This window comes from Mustela nivalis, assembly GCF_964662115.1.
Source record: "Mustela nivalis genome assembly, chromosome: 1".
NCBI classification, from domain to species: Eukaryota; Metazoa; Chordata; class Mammalia; order Carnivora; family Mustelidae; genus Mustela; species Mustela nivalis.
The window spans coordinates 206,173,393-206,198,595 of record NC_139020.1 but is presented as its reverse complement, the minus strand read 5'-3'; the positions used below and the strand labels follow the sequence as shown (position 1 = coordinate 206,198,595).

The 25,203-nt window shown below is 42.6% G+C and overlaps 1 protein-coding gene across 1 annotated transcript in view; it reads right to left on the bottom strand.

Annotated features, from left to right (window-relative positions):
* ADGRE3 (adhesion G protein-coupled receptor E3) overlaps positions 1–12,624 on the bottom strand; it is a 49,970-nt gene extending 37,346 nt beyond the window's left edge. The window contains exons 1-4 of the mRNA XM_082709440.1: positions 12,435–12,624; positions 5,559–5,609; positions 4,091–4,210; positions 947–1,102 (exon numbers count right to left, since the gene is read on the bottom strand). Of these exons, the coding sequence (XP_082565566.1) occupies positions 947–1,102; positions 4,091–4,210; positions 5,559–5,609; positions 12,435–12,459 (352 nt within the window). The 5' untranslated portion in view covers positions 12,460–12,624. The remainder of the gene's footprint in view (positions 1–946; positions 1,103–4,090; positions 4,211–5,558; positions 5,610–12,434) is intronic.
* Between the last annotated feature and the right edge of the window lie 12,579 nt (positions 12,625–25,203).

Genomic DNA, 25,203 nt, shown 5'->3' with positions numbered 1-25,203 from the left:
GATATGGCTTTATCTCTTTCTTTAGCTGTGGGAGAGCTGCTCTGCTAGTCTTCATGTCACTCTTGGAGAGAGAGAGAGAGAGAAAGAGAGAGAGAGAGAGAGTTGCTCTCTTTGTAGTTGTATCCTTGGTGTGTTCATGGAAAGAGGTGAGCTCAGGATGTTCTTACCCCACCATCTTCCCCTTGTGTTTTCCAGTTACATCTCCCACATTTCTTGTGCATAGATTTCCCTGTCTATGTGGTTTCCATGAGAGTGCTCATGCTTATACAATATGGTGCTTCCCCCTCAACACAGATCTAAGGGTGGGCATATAACTCAAACTGGACTAATTGGTACATTTCCAAAGAACTTACAATTAAGTCCAAAAGAGAGTCTGTTGATCTCTCTTTGGGTAGTTTGATCATTAACAGTGTAAAATTTGGACTTCTCAGTGGGTGTATTTCCTGTTCTGTGGACTAAAAAGGCAGAGAAACCCAGTTTTCAATGAACAAGAAGAAAGGAGCAGACCCAAAGAGTTTCAGAGCCTGAAGTGTCTTGATAAGAGTCTCTATTTCAGTTCATTCTAGAAGCCCTGCTTTGTTCTTGTTCTTGAGTTCCAAGACATACCCATGCATCCTTATCATAAACTCACCTTTTCTGTTTAAGTTAGCTTGATTGAGCTCTTTTTTGCAACTCAAAGAATCCTGTCTCAGTTAGCACCTTGTTACCTCTATTTCCAAAGTCCACTTGTCTTATTAGCCCCCATTATTTCTCTAAATTTCCTTCTTTCTTTTTGTATCCTCTTTTCATCATCCAGAAAATGGAAACCTGTACTAACCTCTCTATACACAACACACACACACACATACACACACACATACACACACACACACACACACACACACACATCTGGCATTATACTCAATGAAAAATATATAGAGAGACAAGAAGACAAGAATTTCCTTACTTTGACAAGTGTTTTCATTGGGATTCTGGAATTGTGGAGCCCCAGAGAGAAGTTTGTATCCAGGATTACAGTGACAGTAGAAACCTCCATCAGTATTCTGACATGCAGCATTTTCTCCACAATATATACTAATGGGTGGTTTACATTCATCAATATCTGGAACACAAAAGAGGAATTTGGCCATTAATTTGACAAAGATTTATAGAACATCTAATATGTGCCAGAGGCCATACCCTTTCCACCCAATCTGTCCTGGTTTTCCAGGACAACTCATTTAAGTTAGTGGGTTGTCTTTGTTCTTCCCTTTCCTCTTTGACTTTGGTTGGATTCTCTGAGAAGTATACACTGAGACAAGAATTCATGTTCAAGTACTTTATGTGGGAGGTGATCCCAGAAAACCCTGGAAGGGAAGTGGTGAAATAAGACAGGGAAAGCCAGGCAGAAAGTAAACAGGGAAGTTTCTGCTGTGGACAACTGGGACTCGATATCCCTGGGACCCTCTGGGAGGCAGTGTAGAGCACACGCTGCAGAGTGACTTCCCAAGGAGTGAGGGGGCTGGGGTATTTATCTGCCAAATCTTTTTTTTTCTCTTAAGTTCTTATTTAAATCATAATTGGTTAACACATAGTGTAATATTGGGAGTAGTATTTAGTGATTCACCAGTTACACACCCAGGGCTCATTACAAGAAATGTCCTCCTTAATCCCCATCACCCATCTAGCCCATCCCCCACCCCCCACCCACCACCCCTCCAGCAACCCTCAGCTTGTTCTCTGTAGTTAAGAGTCTCTATGGTTCCCTCTCTCTGTTTTCCCAGTTTCCTCTGCGCTCCTCTGTTTTGTTTTTTAAATTCCACAGATGAGTGAAATCATATGGTATTTGTCTTTTCCTGACTGGCTTATTTTGCTTAGCATAATACACTTTAGCTCCATCCATGTCATTGCAAATGGCAAGATTTCATTCTTTTTCATGGTTAATATTCCATCGCATGCATACACACCTACACACCCACACACCACATCTTCTTTATCCATTCACAGTTGATGGACATTGGGGTCTTTCCATAATTTGGCTTTTGTTGGCAATGTTTTTATCTGCCAAATCTTATTTATCAACAGAGAAGTGCTTGCAGGGATAATTAACTCTCTGGTACTTCCAACTGTTTTGAGCATGAGCTGAGTAGTCTTCAGTAGACAGAGAGAGCCTTAGATTTGGTGTGCAAAAGAATGGCAAGTGCTGAGAGCAAATAAGTGGGAAATTGACTATGTCTGCTGTTATGAACCGTATGTATATCTCTTCATTTCAACATGTTGAAACCCTAACTTCTCATGTGGCTGTATTTGGAAATGGGGCCTCTAAGGATGTAACTGAGGTTAAATGAGGTTGTAAGAATGGGGTCTTGATCTGTTAGGATTAATGTCTGTAGAAGAAGAGACAAGAGAACTTTTCCATCTGCCTGACCACTATGTGCACAGAGTGAGGAAAGACCATGTAAAGATGGAGTAAGAAGACAGGCATCTTCAAGCCAGGAAGAGAGGCCTCCTGAGAAAGTGGAACTGCTAGAACCTTGATCACGGGCTTCCCAGCATCCAGAACTGTGAGAAAATAAATTCCTGTTGTTTAAGCCACCCGGTCTGTGTTTTGTCATAGCAGCCCAAGAGTAATACATTTGCTAGATTAACTAATTGAGTTAGAATGTCTTGATTAAGTCAATGTGTCCCCAGTCCTAAGGGTCACAGTAGCCCCTTTGTAAATGTCAGGTGGGTAGCAAAGATGTGTGATTTCCCAAACTGGTATGGCAAACATGGAGCTGGGAATTTTCAGATTGTGATATAATAGAGCAGATGCTCTCGGTTGTCTGTTCAACCACCGTTCTGTTTTGAGGAGGCTGTCTTGTTCCCATCACCCAGGCACTCTCTCTCCAGCCTCCCTTCCAGCTTTCATGTCTCACCCCCAGCCAATGAAGAGTAGGGGTGTTCTTTCTGGGGCGTCTGCAAGAAACCTAAGTCTGAGACAGAAGTCACTGCAAAGGGACCAGACTCAGATTGGCTTTGGGATTTTTGTTTGCGACCCTGTATGCTTGAAGACAGTTAGTTCTGTGATCACTGGGGTATTATTCACTGATGAATCACTTGGTTAAGAGGATGGAATGAAAAAGCTCCCTCCGAGGCAGGATAGAACCTACTTGTTAGAGCCAAAGAAATACAAGATGGTGCATTCGTGGAGAGAGACATTAGCTATGTGGGCCAGTTTGAAGAAAGCACATGAGAAAGTTCTCAAAAAAACCCCAACAGATTAACAAGTGTGAAACAAGGAAGTACAGAAACCTCAATATAGGGGGAAAGGAAGGGAAGAGGAAGCAGGGGTGAGCAGTGAACCTGGAGATAAAGTTAAGGGGGGGGTGGCAGGGGAGGTAGGGAGGGGTTGAAATTATGGTATTTTAAAGATCTTATCTCTTCACTGGGGGAGCGGAAGTGAGGGTGAGAAGGATCTTTTTAAAAAAGTGCCAGTATAATTAACATATACAGTATTATTTTAGTTCTAGGTAGGCAATATGGTGATTCAACAATTCTGTATGTCACTCAGTACTCATCATGGGGAGGGTACTCTCACTCCCTTCTCCTGAAATGATGGGGCAAACAATGCACCTTGAAAGGGGAAATAATTGATGAGTTAAAAAAAATAGTAGAGAAACACATGTTTGAATATGAAGTTAAGAGAACTTGGTAGTCATAAATGGGGTGGAATAGTGTATTAGGACTTCCAAGTACATAAAGGGAAATGATGGTGTGCCTGGGGGGCTCAGTTAGTTAAGCATCTAACTCTTGGTTTCAGCTCAGGTCATGATCTCACGGTCATGAGATTGAGCCCCATGTTGAGCTCTGCTGGGCATGGAGCCTGCTTGGGATTCTCTCTCTCTCCCTATCCCTCTGCCCCTCCCCCCCTACTTGGGCTCTTTCTCTTAAAAAAAAAAATAAAGAAGAAATACTGATTTCATGAAAACATTTCTTTCTTGATGAGGGTGGAGTTGTTAAGTTTTTGTTTTTTTTTAGCAGTGCACATTATTGGTATTTGCCTCCCCATGGTCCTTATGCTGTCTTCCTTCTACTCCTGCCTCTGGATGGTTTGAAAACTGTCCCTTACCTTCGCATGTAGCCAAGGGAAATGTGAAGAATTCCTCTCCATGCATAGAGGTGTATCCATGTTTGCAAGTACAATAAGTGCTGTTGACACAGTCAGCATGCTGGGGGCAGTTACAAGAAGCTGCAGGGAGAAAGAGGGGCAGGTCAAACATCTGCTGGGGTTAAGAGATGTCCTGTTATCATTTGACTTGGCCTCCAGCCAGGATCTCATGAGGATAAGGAAGCCTACACCCTTTGTCTCTCTTGAAATCTCAGTACATTAAAAGATGAGAGACACCAAACCCAAGTTACAGAAAAAAGTGAGATTCTTTTGCATGATAAAGGACAGAGGTTGGCGTTAAATTGATTTTAACACAAAAATTTCAAGGTGATGAAATTGTGCTATTCTCAGGATCACTGCAGAATTTATAAAAGGGGGAATGAATTGGTTAAGGCCCTGGGTTCGATTCTGACTCTGCCACTTACCAGCTGTGTGTCTTTGCACAAATGTCTTAACCCCTCTGTGCCTCAATACCCTCATCTGTAAACTGGGTTATTGTGAAGAGTAACTGAATTAATACATATGAAGTGTGTTGGGCAGTGCCTGGCACATAGAAAGTATCAGCTAGGATTATAAAGATTTAAATTTGTAGGGGTCCACAGGAGGTATATCCTGATATGGGTACACATGATCTTTGTAACCCTATGTATAACTTCATTTGGACAGGGAGCCAGGAAAGATCTCAATTTGAGACCTCTTGGGAATGAACTGAGCTGAGGAAGTATCTCGAACTTTGGGTCCAGTGGAGAAATCTGAGAACTGTGCAGTGTTCATGGGGAGAGGGAACATGATGGGGGCCACAGCAGACGGTCTGGCTGCTCAGAAGGCATCCCCCGGAGGTTGGCTAGAAAGGCAGAATCTCAGGCTCCATGCTAGACCTGCTGAATTAGAATCTAGTGAGATCTCCAAGGGTTTAAAGTTAGCCTGATGTCATCTTGTTCATCTTTTTTGGGAGGGGGCTTGCTTATGATCAGAATGGAATGGTTACCATCATGCTGTGTGTCTTGCCACTGGAATGCTCACTTCGTGAGACTTCGTGCGTTTCAGCTGCTGTTTTATTCCTACATTGGGCACATGGTGGCTACTGAAAGCAAATGAATAGACAAAGGACTGTAAAATAAAAAGATAATATTAAGGGGCGCCTGGCTGGCACAGTGGGAAGAGTATGTGACTCTTAATCTTGGGGTCGTGAGTTTGAGCCCCACGTTGGATGTAGAGATAAATAAATGAAACTTAAAAAAAAGACATATTAAAATTTGATGTAATGATGAATTAAAAAGAATCACAGGAGCAAACATCCCTGAGTTCTACTGCCAGAACAAGACCCTTTGCTCTAGCTCTGTGCAGGATATGAGTGGTTAGAGGTGTGCCCTTGGTCTACACATTTCCTGGTCTCTGGCTGTGGAGAAGTCAGGCATTGAGCACTTACCTATGGACTTTTGAGCCATAACTTCTGATAAACTCAGCAGAAAACAGAGTCCTGGAACAGGGAAGCAGAAGGGAGACACATGAACTGAATGAGGAAAGATTCCAGGACATTCTTCAAGGGCTGTGTGTCAGTTATCCATGGCTGTTGATCCCAGTCCTTCATGCACAGGAATTGAAGTTACCCTAGTCCCACCTGAAATGTAATGGCTTACAAAATGTAATGGCTTAAAACAGCAATGACCGGGGCACTTGGGTGGCTCAGTGGGTTAAAGCCTCTGCCTTTGGCTGGGGTCATGATCCCAGGGTCCTGGGATCGAGCCCCACATCGGGCTGTCTGTTCAGCGGGGAGTCTGCTTCCTCCTCTCTGCCTGCCTCTCTGTCTGCTTGTGATCTCCGTCTGTCAAATAAATAAATAAAATCTTAAAAAAAAAAAGCCAGCGATGACCATTTTCTTACCTCTCATGGTTTCTGTGTTTTGGGAATCTGGGAAAAGCTCAGGTGGGTGATTCTGGTAGGGGTTTCTTATACAGTCGCAGTCGGGCTGTGTCTGGGGCTGGAGCAGCTGGGAACTGGATGGGAGCTGCCATCCCTTCACGTAGCCTCAGACTTGGGGAATTTTGGCTTTCCTCCCAACATGATGACCTCAGGCATGCAGACCCCATGGTAATTCAGAGCTCTAAGTAGGGGTGCCCCAGGCAACAAGACTACATCTCCCATTAAGATCCAGCCCTGGGGCACCTGGGTGGCTCAGTGCGTTAAGCCTCTGCCTTCGGCTCAGGTCATGATCTCAGTGTCCTGGGATCGAGTCCCGTATCTGCCTCTCTGCTTGGCAGGGAGCCTGCTTCCTCCTCCTTTCTCTCTCTGCCTGCCTCTCTGCCTACTTGTGATCTCTCTCTGTCAAATAAATAAATAAAATCTTAAAAAAAAAAAAAAAGATCCAGCCCTGGAAGTCATGCAACTCTATTTCCACCACATTTTCTTGGTTATAAGATTCAAATGGAGGGGGATTGGTCCTCTTCTAGAGGGAGGACTGGTGAGATTCTAGAAACATATCTTGAAAGGGGAGTATTTTTTTTTTTTTTTTTTGTCTTCTTGGGAAATTCAGACTGCCTTTACCGTGGTTGATAAAGTGTTCTTTTCTCTTCCCTAAACCTTCCTACCTGCTGGTGGGGTCAGCAGCCATGTTCTTGTTTCTGCAAAGACCTGAAGCTACTGGATGGATGGGTAACTTCTCTTCCCCTTTCCTGAGAAATCCGATAACACTCTGATTGCTAGTTCTTGCCTTACCTTCTTTTCATTTCCTTATTACATACTAATGTCTAGAATTATTTGCCATTTGTAAGGACAATATTAACAGCTGGTATGGTGCAGGAATTGGCCAATCAGAGGACACTGGAGATGGTTCTCTGTTGCAGCAGATATTATTTTAGCTGCTGAATTGTGGGGAGGTGGGTGGAATCTCAGGGCAGGGTCTGGACTGGCAGGAGTGTGGTGGGAGCTAGTTCTGGGCAATGATTATTTACAAATGGTGTGGGAATATTTCAATATGAACAACCAATTAGTGGCTCTTCTCAATTCGTGGTTTATACTGGTTGACATTTACTCTGGTGATCAGTCACCTTATTTGCAACTTTGGTTAACCCTTGAGAAAGTGGATTGTGCAGATAAATGGATAAAATGTGGTGTATATATACACAATGGAATATTATTAGGCCTTAAGAGAGAAGGAAATCCTGTCATTTGTGGCAATATCTATGAAACTAGAAGACATTACTCTGAGTGAGATAAGTCGAACACAGAAGGACAGATACTGCACAATTCCACTTACATGAAATATCTAAAGTAGTCAAACTCACGGAAGCAGAGAATAGATTATTGGTTGACAGGGGCTAGGGTATAACGTTTTGTTGCATAAGGTGAATAAGTTCTAGAGTTCTGCCATAAAACGTAGTACCTATAGTTAGTAACAATGCTGTGTTGTGCACTTCAAGATATGTTAAAAGAATAGATCTCATGTTATGTGTTCTCACTAAACACACACACATAGAGGGAAATTTTTGGAGGTGATGGATATGTTAGATGACTTCATTGTGGTGATGATGGTATTATGGGTGTATGGTGTATGCATACATATAAACTCATAAGATGTATACATTAAATATGTGCAATTTTTAAATGTCTTGATTATACCTCAATAAGGCTAAAATTAAAAAAAAAAGAAAAGTGTTTCCTGGTAATAGAAGGGTCTCTGTTTATCAAGTGGGGTGATAGGTGTAGGTCAGGGTGGACTAGGTAGGTGGGACTGGGGTCATTTCAATTCCTGTGCATGAAGGATTGGAATCAGGTGATTGAGAACAGTCTGAGGCTGAGAGTCTAGAGAAGATGAGGCATGTGTGTCTTCCCTGGGGAAGCTCAGGAGATGTGGCAGCTGGTGTCTCTGAAGCAAGACTTGGAGGAGATGGGAATTTTTGGAGTAAAATGCAGCATGCCCTACGATGCAACCACCCCTCCACCCTGCCTACAAACACATCAATGAAACTTTCCTTGGAGAGAGATACTATGTCTTGGAGAGAGGATTTCCTTGGTGGGGGGTTGAGCAAAATACAAAGGCCAGCCTCAACAACATCTAAAGGGAAAAGAGCCCTTACTACATGCCAGGCATTATTCTAAGCACCAGGCACAAGAATTTAATTCAGCTTTGCAACGACTTTAGGAGGTGAGTGCTATTAGCATGATCCTGGTTGTGAACATTAGGAAACAGAGGCACAGAAGGGCTAAGGTGTTTGTTCCATTTCCCAGAGCTAGTTAGTGGCAGAGCTGAGATTAAACTCAGGTGTGGATCCCTACTGATAACCTACCACACCCCACGACCTCTCTTGTAGAAATTCCGTACAAGCTGCATGCCCAAGGGCTGGTGTTGAGATTGGCATGTTTCCAGGGCAGTGGTTTAGGACAAGGGTGCCTTTTCTTCCAGTATATGTAGTTCCCTAGATGTTATAGCCCAGTAGGAGGTGTGATAGGTTACTTGGTTATTTGGGGGCCATCTAGACCAATGGCCAGATTTGGAAGACAAAGCCCTATGGGCTTAGCAGTGACCCTTAAGTGTGGGAGGGAGGGCAGTACTAACTTTTTTTGGTTCCCTGTAAGAGTTTCTGATTGCTGACAAATCACCCCGAATTTTGTGGCTTAAAAACAGCAGAAATGTATTTCCATGTAGTTCTGTAAGCCAGACATCCCAAGTTAGTCTCACTGGGCTGACATTAAGCTGTCAGCTGGATTGCCTCCTTTTGGAAGCTCTAGGGGAGAATCCATTTCCTTCCACGGCCAGCTGTCAGAGGTGACCCACATTCCGTGCTCACGGTCTCCTCTCCCATCCTCAGAGCCAGCAGCACAGCGCCTTCCTTTCTCGTGTCCCGCTTCCCTCTTATCAGGACCCTCATGATTATAATGGGCCTGCCTGTATAATCCAGGATAATCTCCCCAGCTCAAGATTATTAGCTTAATCCATATCTCTAAAGTCCCTTTGACCATGTGAAGTTCTCAGGACATGCCACCCCCAAATATGCCGCTTTGGCATCTTGGTTATTTGGAGTGGAAGCCACCTGAGAAACAGCACGTGTAGGAAGGGCTTTCTGACCTCGTTTTTCCTACTTGAAATCAGGCCATAAAATCTCCCCTGACAAGGCTGCCCTCCCTGTGCCTGGAAGAAAAGAATGTCCTTATCACCAGAGACCGGGAATGAACACAGAAATGGATGTGTACAAACACACTCATTGAAACAGCCCTTGTTGGGGCACCTGGGTGGCTCAGTGCGTTAAAGCCTCTGCCTCCGGCTCAGGTCATGATCCCAGGGTCCTGGGATCGAGCCCCACATCAGGCTCTCTGCTCAGCCGGGAGCCTGCTTCCCCCTCTCTCTGCCTGCCACTCTGTCTGCTTGTGATCTCCGTCTGTCAAATAAAAAAATAATAATAATTAAAAAAAAAAAACAGAAACAGTCCTTGTCTTCCTCCAGTTTTCCCTCTGACAGAACTCCTAGTCACTTTCTCACAATTCACTATTCCTAACCCCTTTGCCTTGTCATTTCACAAATTCATATCTTTGTCAAAAAGGCACAGAAACTCTGTGCTCTGGTCATTTCCCTGGGTCTTCATTCTCTTGGGAAGGCTTTCGTGTACATGTTTCAATTCAATAAAACTTGTATAATTTGTCTTATGTCAGCTTAATTCTGACTTTCAGCCAGAGACCCTAAGAGGGCAGTGGGGAAATTTTCACTCCCCTGTGCATTTATGGTAACACATTCACGGGTTCCAGGGGATGAAGATGTTGACGTCTTTGGGCGGCTGTTACTCATCCTTCCGTGCTTCTGTCCTTCATCAAAGAAGGTGCCAGTTCTGATCAGTTACTTATGTAATGGTGTTCACGAAGCATTTTGAATATTTTTGTTTGCCCAATGAATATATTTTCAGCTGAGCTGTGAACTGCTTAGTGGCAGGGCCCTGGCATATTTTCGAATGAATTTAAATTTCCCTGCTCCAGGGGCACCTGGGTGGCTCAGTGGGTTAAACCTCTGCCTTTGGCTCAGGTCATGATCCTAGGGTCCTGGAACTGAGTCCCGCATCGGGCTCTCTGCTCAGTGGAGAGCCTGTTTCCCTCCCTCTCTCTCCCTGCTCTTTTGCCTACTTGTGATCCCTCTCTCTGTCAAATAAATAAATAAATAAATTAATTTTAAATTTCCCTACTCCCTGCTTTTGTATAATAATTAATTCTAATGGATAAAGAAGATACGGTCCATATATACAATGGAATATTATGCCTCATCAGAAAGGATGAATATTCAACTTTTGTATCAACATGGATGGGACTGGAGGAGATTATGCTGAGTGAAATAAGTCAAGCAGAGAGAGTCAATTATCATATGGTTTCACTTACTTGTGGAGCATAAGGAATAACACGGAGGACATTAGGAGAAGGAAAGGAAAAGTGAATTGGGGGAAATCTGAGGGGGAGATAAACCATGAGAGACTGTGGGCACTGAGAAACAAACTGAGGGTTTTGGAGGGTAGGAAGGTGGGGGGGGGTTGGGTTAGCCTGGTGGTGGGTATTAAGGAAGGCACGTATTGCATGGAGCAGTGGGTGTGGTGCATAAACAATAACTCCTGGAACATTGAGAAAATAAGATAAGATAAGATCAAATAAAATAAAATAAATAAAATAATTTGTAGAAGCTGCACTAACACTACATCTGCCCAAGTGATGACTATAGCTCACAAAGCCAGTTAGTAACACATATAGGTTGAAAAGCGTTTCCTAGTTCCTAAAGCTCAGGTAGTCTAGGCACCACCAGGTTTCCTCAAGGCTAGTCTTCAGAGTCTCCTTTCAGTCTAGCCAGCAACCCTGTGCTCAGTAATATGTGCATGCATCTTAAATTAGGGTTTTCCCAGAGTCATGAGCATGCCTGAATCCCACACTGCTAAGAAACTTTAGAAATCACACTGACTCTTTTTGTTCATGAGGTAACACGTGTGTAGAGGTCAAGTGGCTTGGATGCTATTTTTGCAAATTGTTTAAATTGTTTCCTTATATGAAACATAGTGACAGCATTGTCTACCACCTGGGGTTGGGTGTGATGACATAAACAAGGGTATGCGTGAAGCACAATGTCTGGCAGAAATCAATTCATAAATGCTAGCTGTCTCCATTACCATTTTATTTGCACTAGAATCCTATTCTTATTCTCAACCAGATGCTCATTCTGTTACACTGTCTGTTGCATCCACTGATATGGGCAGAGAGTTCACAGGTAACTGAATTCACAAATAATTGAGCCCAGAATTGTCCTGGACTCTACCTCCAGTTGCCAAAAAGCAGGAGATATCTTGCTTGAGTGTCTCTTTTTTAACCTTTTGTTTAAGTTTTATTGAGGTATGTATATTGAGATATATAAAAAAAATTGTACACTATCTCACTTCAATTTGATTCTATATCAGACTTATATATAAGATATGGAAGAGCCTGCAAAGGTGAGAGCACAAGGCATTTGCCTTTAATAAGCTTATATTATTTTGATAGATTTTATGATCTATCACCTGCCTCTGCAACTTAACAGCTGTGAGACTTTAAACAAGTCCTACAACCTCTCTGTGATGCTATTTTGCATCTTTCATGTGAAGCTGTTGTGCAATAATGAAGGTAAAACAACTTTAGGCTGAAGTATGTCCTCAATAAACGTAAGGCTGATATTGTGGTTATTGATATTGTTATTTGATCTGGAGCCAGCAGGATGGACGGGACTTCAGAGTTGGAGAACCATCTGCACAGAGGTGGCGATTAAAGCCACAGGATCAAGAGTTTTCTCTAGGAGAGGGAGCAGACAAAGAGACCTAAGCAGAATCCTGTGGAAGGAAGGAGCATAATGGCAAAGATCTGGAGCCAGGCGGTTTGGGTTTGTATTCTGTGTGCCCTTGAGCAGGCACTACAATCTCTCTGTGCCCCAGTTTTCTCATCCCTAAGAGGGGGATGATATTAATATTCTTGGTACAGGACAGAGGAAAAAAGAAATGGCAAGAGAGGCAGAGAAATAGTGCAGTGCTAGTGCTAGGTCACAGAATTATCAAGGAGAAAAGGATGTTACTTAGAAAACAAAACCTGTGAAGATGAAGATGATCAACTCCTTGGATTGGACCATCAGGAAAATTTTAGGCATATTTGACAGCACAGTTTGAACAGGGTGGTGAGGAAGGAAGCCTCAGCCCCAGGGGAAAGAGAGAATGTTTAAAGCTGAGCAGGAGAAAGAGAAGGAAAAGACAGCTAATCATTGAACTAACAGCTACTGATAGGAGGTAGGTTAGGGTACAGTCATTCCCAAGGTTACACATACCTGGAAGGAGTGATGGCCCTCGCATTCTTGCACACAGGTAAACCTTGCCGGCCAGCTCTTGAAGTTCCTTACTGCTTTACACTCACCACTTTTCCATCTCAAGGAAATCTTATGAGAATTGATGCACATAGGTTAGCTGACTAAGGACATTTCTATCAGAAAAGGGAACTTGTTCTTGTCTTTCACCATCAGACTGATGGTTCTGCTTTTTTGTTTTTTTATTTATTTTCTGTTTTCTGCACTTGTTTTCATATGCTTTCTTGATGGTAGGTTTTCATGGCTGCTGTTGATTGCCTTTGGGGTGACAGAATCAGTCCTAAAAGGAAGGCCTTTTAGTTACAGAGCATTGTCTGCAGAGTGGTTATGACTTTGGGGTCAAAATAAAGCTTAAATAACCTTGTGGTTTTGAGCTGGGTAAGTCAAAATTTAGGGTATCTCTGTTGGTATCTAAAGATACTGAGGAGTCATTTTTCACAAATGTTGCTATTTTTACCCCATTAGCAGATGACCCTCAACAGATCTGGCTAGAGTCTCAAAGTAGACCCAGTAGAGGGTAATGAATTATTTGGTTATTTGGGTCAGTCCAAACCAACTGCAGGATTTGGGAGAAAAATCTAAATCCTTCCCTCTTTCAACAAATATTTATTAAGACAAATATTATTGACAGGATCTGTTTTCTATCTAGAACTACAGAGAAAGGGAACGTGGTGGAAAAGCAGGTTTTTGGGGGAGAGATGGCATTAAGTTTTGGGTAAGTTGATTTTGAGGTACTGTGATTTCAACATTCATTACATATATGTCTAGTTCACAAAAGAGAGAGCTTTCCTCCTGGTCACTAGTTGGTAATTGTAGCTATAGTACTAGATGATATCATATAGGGAGAGATTGTAGAGTGAGAAGAGAGCCCTAGGTAAGTAATTTAGAAATCAGGGCATGGAGGAGCAGAAAGTAGAGGGAACAGGCCAAGAGTGGCTAGAGAGATGGGGGAAAATGAGCAGACTCTGGTGTCATGGAGGGAAAGGAAAGAGACCAGACTGAATTAAGACAGAAAAATATTGATGGGACAGAGCAGTAGGGAGGTTGTCTTCTTATCAAGAGAAGTTCCAGTGGTTTGGATGGTGGTGGTGATGATGATGATAAAGATAACAATGATGGAAGTGGTGGAGATGGTGATGGTGATGGTGGTGGCGGTGAAGCTGGTAGAGGTGATGGTGCAGGTGATGGTGGTGGTGGGGATAGTTGTGCTGGTGGCTCTGGTGGTGATGATGAAGGCGGCGATGGTAGTGGTGGCAATGAGGGTAGTAAAAATGGTGGAGGTGATGGCAGTGATGAGGTGGTAGAGGTGATGATGACCGTGACAATAGTGGTCAAGGTGGTAGAGAAGATGATGATGAAAGCAGTTCAGAATGGAGGTGACTGAGGGAGAACGGGAGGTGAAGAAGGGGAGATAGCAAGTAGAGTCAACTCCAGAGACACTTGGAGGCAAGTGTATGAGCAAGGAAAAAAAAAAAACCACCCAGATTTCCCCAGGTGGTTGGGGCATTTGGAGGAATTTGCCGGCTTTTGGGGTTGTAAAGCCCACAAGTCCTGCTTAATAAGTTTGTTGTGCTCTCAACATCTCACCGTCCCCCATGGCCAAGCAGCTGTGTGGTGGGGCTTCCTGTTCTTTCCCCCTAGCGGTCCTCTGGGATTGTGATGATAGTTGGGAGGTGAGAGTTGATCAAGAAAGACAAGTGGTGCCACCTAATGGCCAGACCTATGCTATTACAGAGTGTTGATTCTAGAGCCAGACCACCAGGTTCAAGCTCTGCCACTGATTACTGTGTGACTTTGGGAAGGTCACTCAACTTCTCTGTCCCTCAGGCATCTCTGATCTGGGATAACTTTGATAGCCCCCTAACTGGTTGTCCTTTTACCCCATTCTTCACCCTGAAGCTGGGAGAGCTTTCTGAAATGTGAATCCAAGCCATCACATCTTTGCCTCACGGCCCCATGGATAGTTTGCAGGCTAAATGTGCTTAGTAGCTCTCTCTGCTTCTTCCAGGCACATCTCAGCCAGGCTGTGAGGTTTAATAAAGCTTTACTGAGGTCAACGCAAATGTGATCCTGTTAAATCGAAGTCAGATTGCTCCTCCTCTGCTGGAAGCCTTCATAACTCCCACGTCACTTGTTATTTATTTATTTATTTATTTATCCTGACTCCCATTTCACTTAAAATAAAAGCCAAAGTTCTCACCATAGCCCATAAGTCTCTATGTCATCTGCCCGGGTCACCTCTTTGCCCTCATCTCCTCCCAGTCTCCCCAACCCTGCCCTCTGCTTTCTCTGATTGAGCCACACCCATCCTTGGCCTTTCCTCGAGCAAGCCAGACATACTCCTGCCTCGGCTTTTGTACTTGTTGTGCCCTAAATGCTTTCCTCCCGATTCCCGCATGTAACCACATGGCTCCCTGGCTGACTTCAAGTCATTGCTTAAGTGTCCCCTTGTTGCTGAGGTCTCCTCTGACCTCCCTGTCCAAAATTTCCCTCTCTCCCTCTCCCCCGTCCTCTCTGCCTCCTTCAATCTCTCTCTCTCTCACACACCCTCCATTCACTTTGCTTAGTTATTTCTGTTCATTGTACCCACCACCTTCTAATATACAAAACAATTTGCTTATTTATTTCATTTATTTTGTTTGCTGTTTCTCTGCCCTGGTGGAATGGCTGCTCCACAGGGTAAGGAATTTTGCATGGTTTATTCATTGTTGTAGTCCCTGTGTCTCATACAGCATCTGGCACATAGTACATGCTCAATAAATACTGATTTAATGAATGGGTGGACATAAAGACCTGGCTGGAGGGGAGTTATCAGCCACTCTCAGGACTGGCTGCCCTCAGTGACTTCAAGTTCCTGACTCTCCTGAACTAGCACTTTAGAGGGGGTGGCAGGCCAGCAACTTGACTCTCAACAGTGGGAATCTCCAGGCATCTACATACCTCAGAATCCAGGCTCAAGGTAACTCTTCACCCTAACCCCAGAGAGCACTGATCTATTCCAGGCACAAGGGATAAAACAGTGGGCAAAACAGACAAAAATCCCCATTCTCATAAGTCTTTTTTTTTTTTGCACACAATGTTCCCTCTACCTGGAGTTCCCTTTCTTTCTCTAATGCAAGTCCCCCTCCCTGTTACTCAAGACCCAGAAGCATTTCCTCCCAGAAAACCTTCACAATCGTGCTAAATTTAGCTTATACTAATTGATAGAAAATTCTTCATACCGTGACTGTCTTAGGCCAGGTGCCTTTAAGGAGATCCTGAGGTAGGAACTGGGATGCACATAATTTGTTGGGGGGAAAGTAGAGGCTGGGATGCACCTGAGATTCTGGAGGAGTATGCTCTCGGAAGAAGGGTACTAAGGAAACAGGATAGGCAGGGGAAGGAGCTAGATAAAGAGGCGGTCTCAGCAAGAGTATAATCTCAGCTTAATCCCTTAGGAAAGCTCTGGACTGTGCATCGTGGAGTTGGTCCATCTGCAGGGAAGGCTTTTTTTTTTCTTTAAATTTTTGATTTTTTAAATTACTTTTCAGTGTCCTAGAATTCATTGTTTATGCACCACACCCAGTGCTCCATGCAATACATGCCCTCTATAATACCTACCACCTGGTACCCCGACTTCCCACCCCCCCGCCACTTCAAACCCCTCAGATTGTTTTTCAGAGTCCATAGTCTCTCATGGTTCACCTCCCCTTCCAATTTACCCCAACTCCCTTCTCCTCTCCATCTCCCCATCTCCTCCATGTTATTTCTTATGCTCCACAAATAAGTGAAACCATGTGATAATTGACTCTCTCTGCTTGACTTATTTCACTCAGCATAATCTCTTTCAGTCCCGTCCATGTTGATACAGAAGTTGGGTATTCATCCTTTCTGATGGAGGCATAATACTCCATAGTGTATATGGACCACATCTTCCTTATCCATTTGTCCGTTGAAGGGCATCTTGTTTTTTTCCACAGTTTGGTGACCGTGGCTATTTCTGCTATGAACATTGGGTTACAGGTGGCCCTTCTTTTCACTCCATCTGTATCTTTGGGGTAAATACCCAGTAGTGAAATTGCAGGGTCATAGGGAAGCTCTATTTTTAATTTCTTAAGGAATCTTCACACTGCTCTCTAAAATGATTGCACCAACTTGCATTCCCACCAACAGTGTATGAGGATTCCCCTTTTTCCACATCCCCTCCAACACATGTTGTTTCCTGTCTTGTTCATTTTGGCCATTCTAACTGGTGTAAGATGTGGTTTTAATTTGAATGTCCCTGATGGGTCGTGATGATGAACATTTTTTCATGTGTCTGATAGCCATTTGTATGTCTTCATTGGAGAAGTGTCTGTTCATGTCTTCTTCCCATTTTTTTGACATGATTATCTGTTTTTTGTGTGTTGAGTTTGAGTTCTTTATAGATCCTGGATATGCCTTTTGTCTATACTGTCATTTGCAAATATCTTCTCCCATTCCATGGGTTGCCTCTTTGTTTTGTTGACTGTTTCTTTTGCTGTGCAGAAGCTTTTGATCTCGATGAAGTCCCAAAAATTCATTTTCACTTTTGCTCCCTTTGCCTTTGGAGACACATCTTGAAAGAAGTTGCGGTGGCTGATATAGCCACATAGGCTGTTACTGCCTATGTTCTCCTCTATGATTCTGATGGATTCCTGTCTTATGTTGAGGTCTTTTATCCATTTTGAGTTTATCTTCGTGTATGGTAAGAGAATGGTTGAGTTTCATTCTTCTACATATAGCTGTCCAATTTTCTGCAGAGAAGGCTTTTTAATCCTCTGGGTCAATCACTGGCTGTGGGCTGCCCCTTGGGGTGGGGGGGGGGACAGAGCCTGACAGGCAGTGTGATGGATGGGAACCGGGCAGAGCACCACACCAGCTGTGCCCACTACTACCTTTCTCAGGGTTATGTATACCTACTGCCTCAAACATCACTATGAACGTGACTTTCTCTTTATTTTAAAGAGCTCAAAATTACAGTGAGTTCCCATACGCCACACTGCATCATTGCATGATAAACTTGGGAGTGAGCAGCTTCCACATTATTCTTTAAAAAGTTTTTTTTTTTTTTTTGAGTGTAGTTCACACTCAGTGTTACATTAGTTTCAGGGCTGTACAACATAGGGATTGAACAAGTGTATACATTATCCTTAATTTTCTGATTCTTAATTCTCTGAAGTCTCAAAGATTAGGATGGCAAACAGTTAGTCGGGCTTAATTCATGCAAACATTGGTGTAGATCCCTATGGAGGATGCCATTTGTGCCTCACCCAGATCTTGTTTCCTGGCCTCTTCCATAAAATCATTTCCATGAAAGTGTTACCGATTGATTGATTGAAAAGTTTTATTTATTTATTTGAACGAGAGAGGGCGAGTGAGTGTGTGTGGGGGAGGAAAAGGTAGATAAGCAGACTCGAGGCTGACATGGGGCTCCATCCCAGGACCCCCAGATCATGATATGAGCCAAAGGCAAGAGGTGGCCACTCATTAGGCTGAGCCACCCAGGCACCCATTAAGTGTGTGTGTGTCTGTGTGTTTTTAAACAAATATTGTTAATTCTGTGAATGTATTTATTTCCTCTAAAGAACAAATGGATTTTTCTTTATGTCCCCAGACCCTAGCTTTTTTGAGTTGGCTGTGACCACTCATATCTGCTCCTTCCTCCAGAAAATTGCCTTTAATTGAACTGAAGCTGCTGAACTGAAGTTATAACCCTCATCCCTCGGGTTGTCTTTAAGTAGGAGCATCTTTGGGGTGTCACTCCTGCTGTAGGGCTCTCCGTGGGGTCAGGTTCATATTTGACTGCAGCTCAACCCTTATCTTTGTTCAACTCCTTCATCTGCCTTATCTTGCTCTCCTTATTCTTTCTCTCCTGAGAGCGGTCCCCAGTAAGTGATAAGCCTAGGGGGCCTGACCTAACTCCCTTATTTGGTTATGCCACTTACATAAAGTCAGAAAAAATAATTCAAGCCTCCTAACTCTTTCTGATTTTGTAGTGAAACAATATATAAAAATAATATTATGCCAAAGCACAAACAAGATCCCTTAGCAATATAATTTTATTGACAATGACGATGATGATGAAGATGGTTAAATTCTATCTGGACCCAGATGCAGAACTTAGTCTTTACACCATACTGCCACCTTCTGGGAGAACTAAGGAAAAAAAAAATCAAAGTAATGGCAAATTCTTGGTTTATAAAACATGATTGAAAATGAAGATTTAAACATTTAGGGTATATGGAGCTGGGGCAAATACTAGAGTGATATTTTTATTTTTAAAATTAAAGTAAATTAAAAAATTTTCAGTGTTCCAAAATTCATTGTTTAGGCACCACATCCAGTGCTCCATGTGATACATGCAATACCCATCACCTGTCTCACCCAACCTCCCTCCCCTTCTACAGTGATATTTATTAACCAGGCCCTTTTATGTTACCTTACATATACTATCATATTCTTTTTTAAAATTAGTTTCAGAAATACACTTTTATAGTCTTATTGCATTTGGGAATTCAGGCCCAAAGATACTTATTGAATTAATAAGCTAAATTTAGTAATAGGCACATGGAAATGGGGGTTAGGAACTTGGTCTTCACATTTATTCATCCATCTATCCATCCATCCATCCATCCAACAAATATTTGAGATATACCTTCTCTGTGTTTGGTGATTTCATGTCAGATTGATTAATTTTACTCAATCTTAATTTTCTCACATTTAAAATCCTGCCAACCCATCTACTCTTCAGGGAAAAAAATACATCCATGGCATTAACAAAATGTGATTTTCTTCCCTTTATTTCTTAAGAAATACATTTTTATGGAAATAGTTCAAGGGAATATAATCAGCGAGTTGGTGCAAGACAAGTTTGTGAATAGATAAATGCCATGGGAGAAAAATAAGGATGTTGCTGCATTATTAATTCATAACACTGAGTAGCTGCTGTACAATATATAGTGAAATTATTTCTGCATCATTCAGTATTGTTTTACCACTTCAACTTTAATGACTTCACCAGTTACTTTTTTAGCCCTTACTGATGCACATGTAGACTGCTTCTATTTTTACTTTATAACAAAACCTGTTGCCATGCACGGTCTTATGTTTATGTGTAAATATTTCTATGGACAACTCACTGGAACTGGGTCAAAGGGTAAGCACATTTTAAATGCTAATTAGTCTGTCCCAATGGTGTTTTTTTTTAAAAAAATATTTTTTAATTTTTTATTTTTTATAAACATATATTTTTATCCCCAGGGGTACAAATCTGTGAATCACCAGGTTTACACACTTCACAGCACTCACCAAAGCACATACCCTCCCCAATGTCCATAATCCCACCCCCTTCTCCCAACCCCACTCCCCCCAGCAACCCTCAGTTTGTTTTGTGAGATTAAGAGTCACTTATGGTTTGTCTCCCTCCCAATCCAGTGGTGCTTTAAGAAGATTTATGATTTATATTCTCCCCTGCTTTGATGGCCTCTTCTTCACCTCTCTGCTGAGGGAGGGATTCCTGCCCAACAGTTGTGGGAACAGTTGAACACATGACATCAGACACCAGACTGATGAGACTAGATGAGATCCACAGATATATTCACCACATATATTCATAGTTCAGGGGAGAAGGATGCCACATGCCACACGGGACCCCTTAGGGTTGCCCTTGGGAACAGAGTGAATAGCCAGGAGCTGTGGAAGGCAGGCTTTGTAGTAACAAGAGAGAGCAATGCCTCCTGGTCCCCCACCCCCTCATCAGGAAGGTGTGGTTGGTTGGTTTGCAGCATTCTGCAGGCTGGCAGAGCACCAAAGCCTGATACTCAGGAATGAACAGGGATTGCATCTGTTCCCCATGATAAGGAGGGTTGTTTGCATAGCAGATCTTTTCCAAGGGAGTAGAGTGGGGAGGCAAACCCATGGTTAGGTCATTCAAGGCCATCGCAGTTTCCCCCAGATATCAAGGCAGCACATAATACTGGGCCTTAATTTTAGGTCTTATACGAAACCTCCCTAGTACAGTAGTCCACTCTTGTCTGTGGTTTCCCTTTCCATGGTTTCATTGCCCAAGGTCTGGACGAGATCAATAGCAGCCTCATGCTAAATCTCAGTGCCTACGTCATTTTGCCTCACTTCATCTCGCTGCATTGCATTTTGTCATCTCACTTCATCATCAGAAGAAGAAGGGTGAGCACAGTACCACAAGATATTTTGAGAGCGAGACCACATTCACCCAACTTTCATTACGGTATACTGTTATAATTGTATTATTGTATTATTTTATTGTTAGTTGTTGTTGTTCACCTCTTACTGTGCCTGATTTCCAAACAAAACTTTATCACAGGTATGTATGTATAGGAAAAAACATAGTATATATAGGGTTCAGTACTGTCTGTGGGTTCAGACTTCCATTGGGGGTTTGGGATCTATCCTCTGCAGATGAGAGATGACCACTGTAATATAGTCAAGACAAAAACAAATAAGAAAAGCTCACCTTCCAGAAACAACCAGGTTTAATACTGGTGGGAAGATTCCCATAATTTCTCCCTGTCTGCATATATGTAGAGAGAAGAATGGCAGACCAGATCAGCTGTAGAGAATATTTGTCTCTCTTTGAGTCCCTACCTCCTCTTATCACTGTCTGTGCTTCTTACTCTAGAAGTCAGATCTTACCTTTCCTAATGCTCTTGTAGCAAAGGTCTAGGCTCCACCAAACAGATGCAACCCCACCTGGATCCCAATCCAGCAGTGCCTAGAGCAGGAATTCCAGCGAGGGTAGCAGCAGCCACACAAGGATTTCCAGGGACACCATTGCCAGACAATCAAGAGTTAGCATCTGGCACCCAGGGTCGGCCACATCAGTTTACGGGCTGTGGTGTCTGTGTCTGTGGGAAATTGCCTTAATGCCATGACAGCCTCCCGCGGCATCAAGCTATACTGGAGGTCACAGACTCCAAAGGCTCAAGGACCAAACTGAAATGCTTAAATTACATGGTTTACCAAATAATTTAAAATAAGGTGTGAGGTGGGCCTGGGTGGCTCATTTGGTTAGCGTCTGAATCTTGATTTCAGCTCAGGTCATGATCTCAGGATCGTGAGCCAGAGCCCTGAATCATGACCAGCATGGAGCCTGCTTAAGATTCTCTCTCCTTCTGCCCCCACCCTGCTTGCTCTTGTGCACACACACACACACACACACACACACTCTCTCTCTCTAAAAACATAAACAAAAACACACAGTGAGAAACAAGAGGAGAGATGAAGTTAGCACATTTAGGGTGCCAGCAGAGAGATCATGCTGAATCTTATGGTACAGAATGTTCATAGGTCGTGTCTCTTTCTCTTCATGTCAGGTTTCCCTGCTGCCAGTGTGATTTTGAGGACAGAGCTGAGGTTTGAGCCAGCAGTCCCCACACAGAAGGACGGATGACATATACTTTATTGGAGAGATGCAGGGGACAGTACCCTTCCCTTCCCCATAATCATAGCTTGCCAAGTAGCCTGCTGAGTGGCCATGGTGTTTTTTGGGCACAAGACATGTGGGTCCAAATTGGTGTTCCTGATGGGTGGCTGAATGAAGACCGCATGGACAATGAAGGCTTTGTATGCTTTGTATATATGCAGTGAATCTGATTATCAGGTACCTCTCAACCTTTCCGTTCTATGTCGAACACACACACGATCTGCTTACTCACTTTAATTTAACATAGCTTATGAATTTTACCTGTGTCCTATAGGCTACTTGGTCGCTAGTAACCTATCTATGCTTAACACACCTGATGAGTTTCATGTGTCCCATCTGTATTCTTGATTTCTACAGCAGGTAGAGTCTCAAACAGTACAAATGGGTATCGCGGTGCCCAGGAGCGCTGACAGGGTTTTCTCTACATTATGTCTGAACTTTCATTTTGGGCTCTAATCCTGTTTACGTGAACTCCTGGAGTCTCTGAGCTATTCATATCCATTAATAAATTCATGGTTAGCATGAAGGTATTTGGAGTGCATTTCTATTTTTTTCTTTTTTTGAAACTAAGAACCCTCACTGAAATAGAAAGTATTACCAGGAGTGGTTGCAGACCACAGATCTTCAATGAAATGGTAATTGGGGATTGGTCAGTGCGGTCTGCTGAGGGCTCTAAAGGCAGTGAAAATCCAAATAGTGTTAAGGGGTGGGGTGTTGGTCGCTGTGAAACAGTTAAATAATAATCTCTGGTCAGCTGGAAGGAGCGGCCACTGAAAGTGTGGGGAAGTGGCCACTGACATTGAAGAGCAAGAAGAATGTGATGAGTTTGAGGACTACCGGGTCAGTTTGCTCCTTCTGTATGTAACATGGACCTTAAAAACATGGCAAACTCAAAGTCCTAAAATATTTGCTCAAGTCACTGGGCCTTTGTATTACTTTACTAAAATATTCTCTTATTTCTTATAGCCTCAAGTTTGAAATAACTCTAAAATTAATCTCAAAATTTAATTTTGCAGACAGCAGAATTACGGCTGCAGATAAATTCACAACCTCAATGGATTCCCAATTTTGACAATGTGAGCATTATGGAGATTCCATAGTACCCAAACTAATTCTGGGAACAAAGAGAACTTTAAAAAAAATTAACATATAATGTATTATTTGTTTCAGGGGTACAGGTTTGTGATTCACAATTGTGTCTTACACAATTCACAGCACTCACCATAGCACATACCCTCCCCAATGTCCATCACCCAGCCACCCCATCCTTCCCACCCCCCTCCCCTCCAGCAACCCTCAGTTTGTTCCTGAGATTAAAAGTCTCTTATGGTTTGTCTCTCTCTCTTTGGTTTCATCTTGTTTCATTTTTCCCTCTCTTCCCCTATGACACTGTCTTCTTGTTTCTCAAATTCCTCATATCAGTGAGATCATATGATAATTGTCTTTTTCTGATTGACTTATTTTACTTAGCATAATACCCTCCAGTTCCATCCACATCATTGCAAATGACAAGTTTGGTTTTTTTGATGGCTGCATAGTATTCCATTGTGTGTGTGTGTGTGTGTGTGTGTGTGTATCACATCTTCTTTATCCATTCATCTGTTCATTCTTTTAAAAAATTTTTCAGTGTTCCAAGATTCATTGTTTATGTACCACACCCAGTACTCCATACAATACATGCCCTCCTTAATACGCACCACCAGGCTCATCCATCCTCCTACCGCTTCCCCTCCAAAACCCTGTTTGTTTCTCCGAGTCCACAGTCTCTCATGTTTTGTCTCCCCCTCTGGTTTCCCCCAATTCACTTTTCCTTTCCTTCTCCTAATGTATTCCATGTCATTCCTTATGCTCCACAATTAACTGAAGCCATATGATAATTGACTTTCTCTGCTTGACTTATTTCAGTCCCGTCCATGTTGACACAAAGGCTGGTATTCATCCTTTCTGATGGTTGAGTAATATTCCATTGTATATATGGACCATATCTTCTTTATCCATTCATCTGTTGCTGGGCATCTAGGCTCTTTCCATAGTTTGGCTATTGTGGACATTGCTGCTATAAACATTTGGGTGCACATGCCCCTTCTGATCACTACATTTGTATCTTTAGGGTAAATACCTAGTAATGCAATTGCTTGGTTGTAGGATAGCTCTATTTTCAACTTTCTGAGGAATCTCCATACTGGGAACAAAGGGAATTCTTAAACATACTTTTAATTTGTATTTTCAAAAAGATTAAACCAGAATAGTTGGGGAAAAAGGGAATCTTCAGAGAATAAAGAAGAACTTTAAGAGATTAAAATTATGGAGAGGATGTGGAGAAAAGGGAACCCTCTTACACTGTTGGTGGGAATGTAAGTTGGTGCAGCCACTTTGGAGAACAGTGTGGAGATTCCTCAAAAAATTAAAAATAAAGCTACCCTATGACCCTGCCATTGCACTACTGGGTATTTACCCCTAAGATACAGATGTAGTGAAAGGAAGGGCCATATGGACTCCAGTGTTTGTAGCAGCAATGGCCACAGTCATCAAATTGTGGAAAGAGCCAACATGCCTTTCAACAGATAAATGGATGAAGAAGATGTGGTCCATATATACAATGAAATATTATGCCTCCATCAGAAAGGATGAATACCCAACTTTTGTATCAACATGGATGGGACTAGAGGAGATTATGCTGAGTGAAATAAGTGAAACAGAGAAAGTCAATTATCATATGGTTTCAGTTACTTGTGGAGCATAAGGAATAACATGGAAGACATTAGGGGGAAAGAAAGGAAAAGTGAATTGGGGGAAACCGGAGGGGGAGATGAAACATGAGAGACTGTGGACTCAGAGAAACAAACTGAGGGTTTTGAAGGGGAGGCAGGTGGGGGGATGGATGAGCCTGCTGGTGGGTATTAAGGAGGGCATGTATTTCATGGAGCACTGGGTGTGGTGCATAAACCATGAATCTTGGAACGCTGAAAAAAAATTAAATATGAAAAAAAGAAATTAAAATGATGGCAGCCAACATAAAAATTCAATAGAAGGATAAGATATAAAGTGGTGATAATCTGCAAGAAAGGAGACCAAAAACATAGTTTAAGGAATTTGGGAAAGAAAGAAACAAACAACAAAAAAACCAAACAGAAAGCAGGCTATTATTCAAGGAAATAATATTAAACAATTACCTAGAGCTGAAAGCCTCGAGTTTCTATAGTAAGCCTACTGAGTAGATCATAGTGAAAACCTGGAAAATGTAGAATATAAAGAAATTATTTGTGAATGATG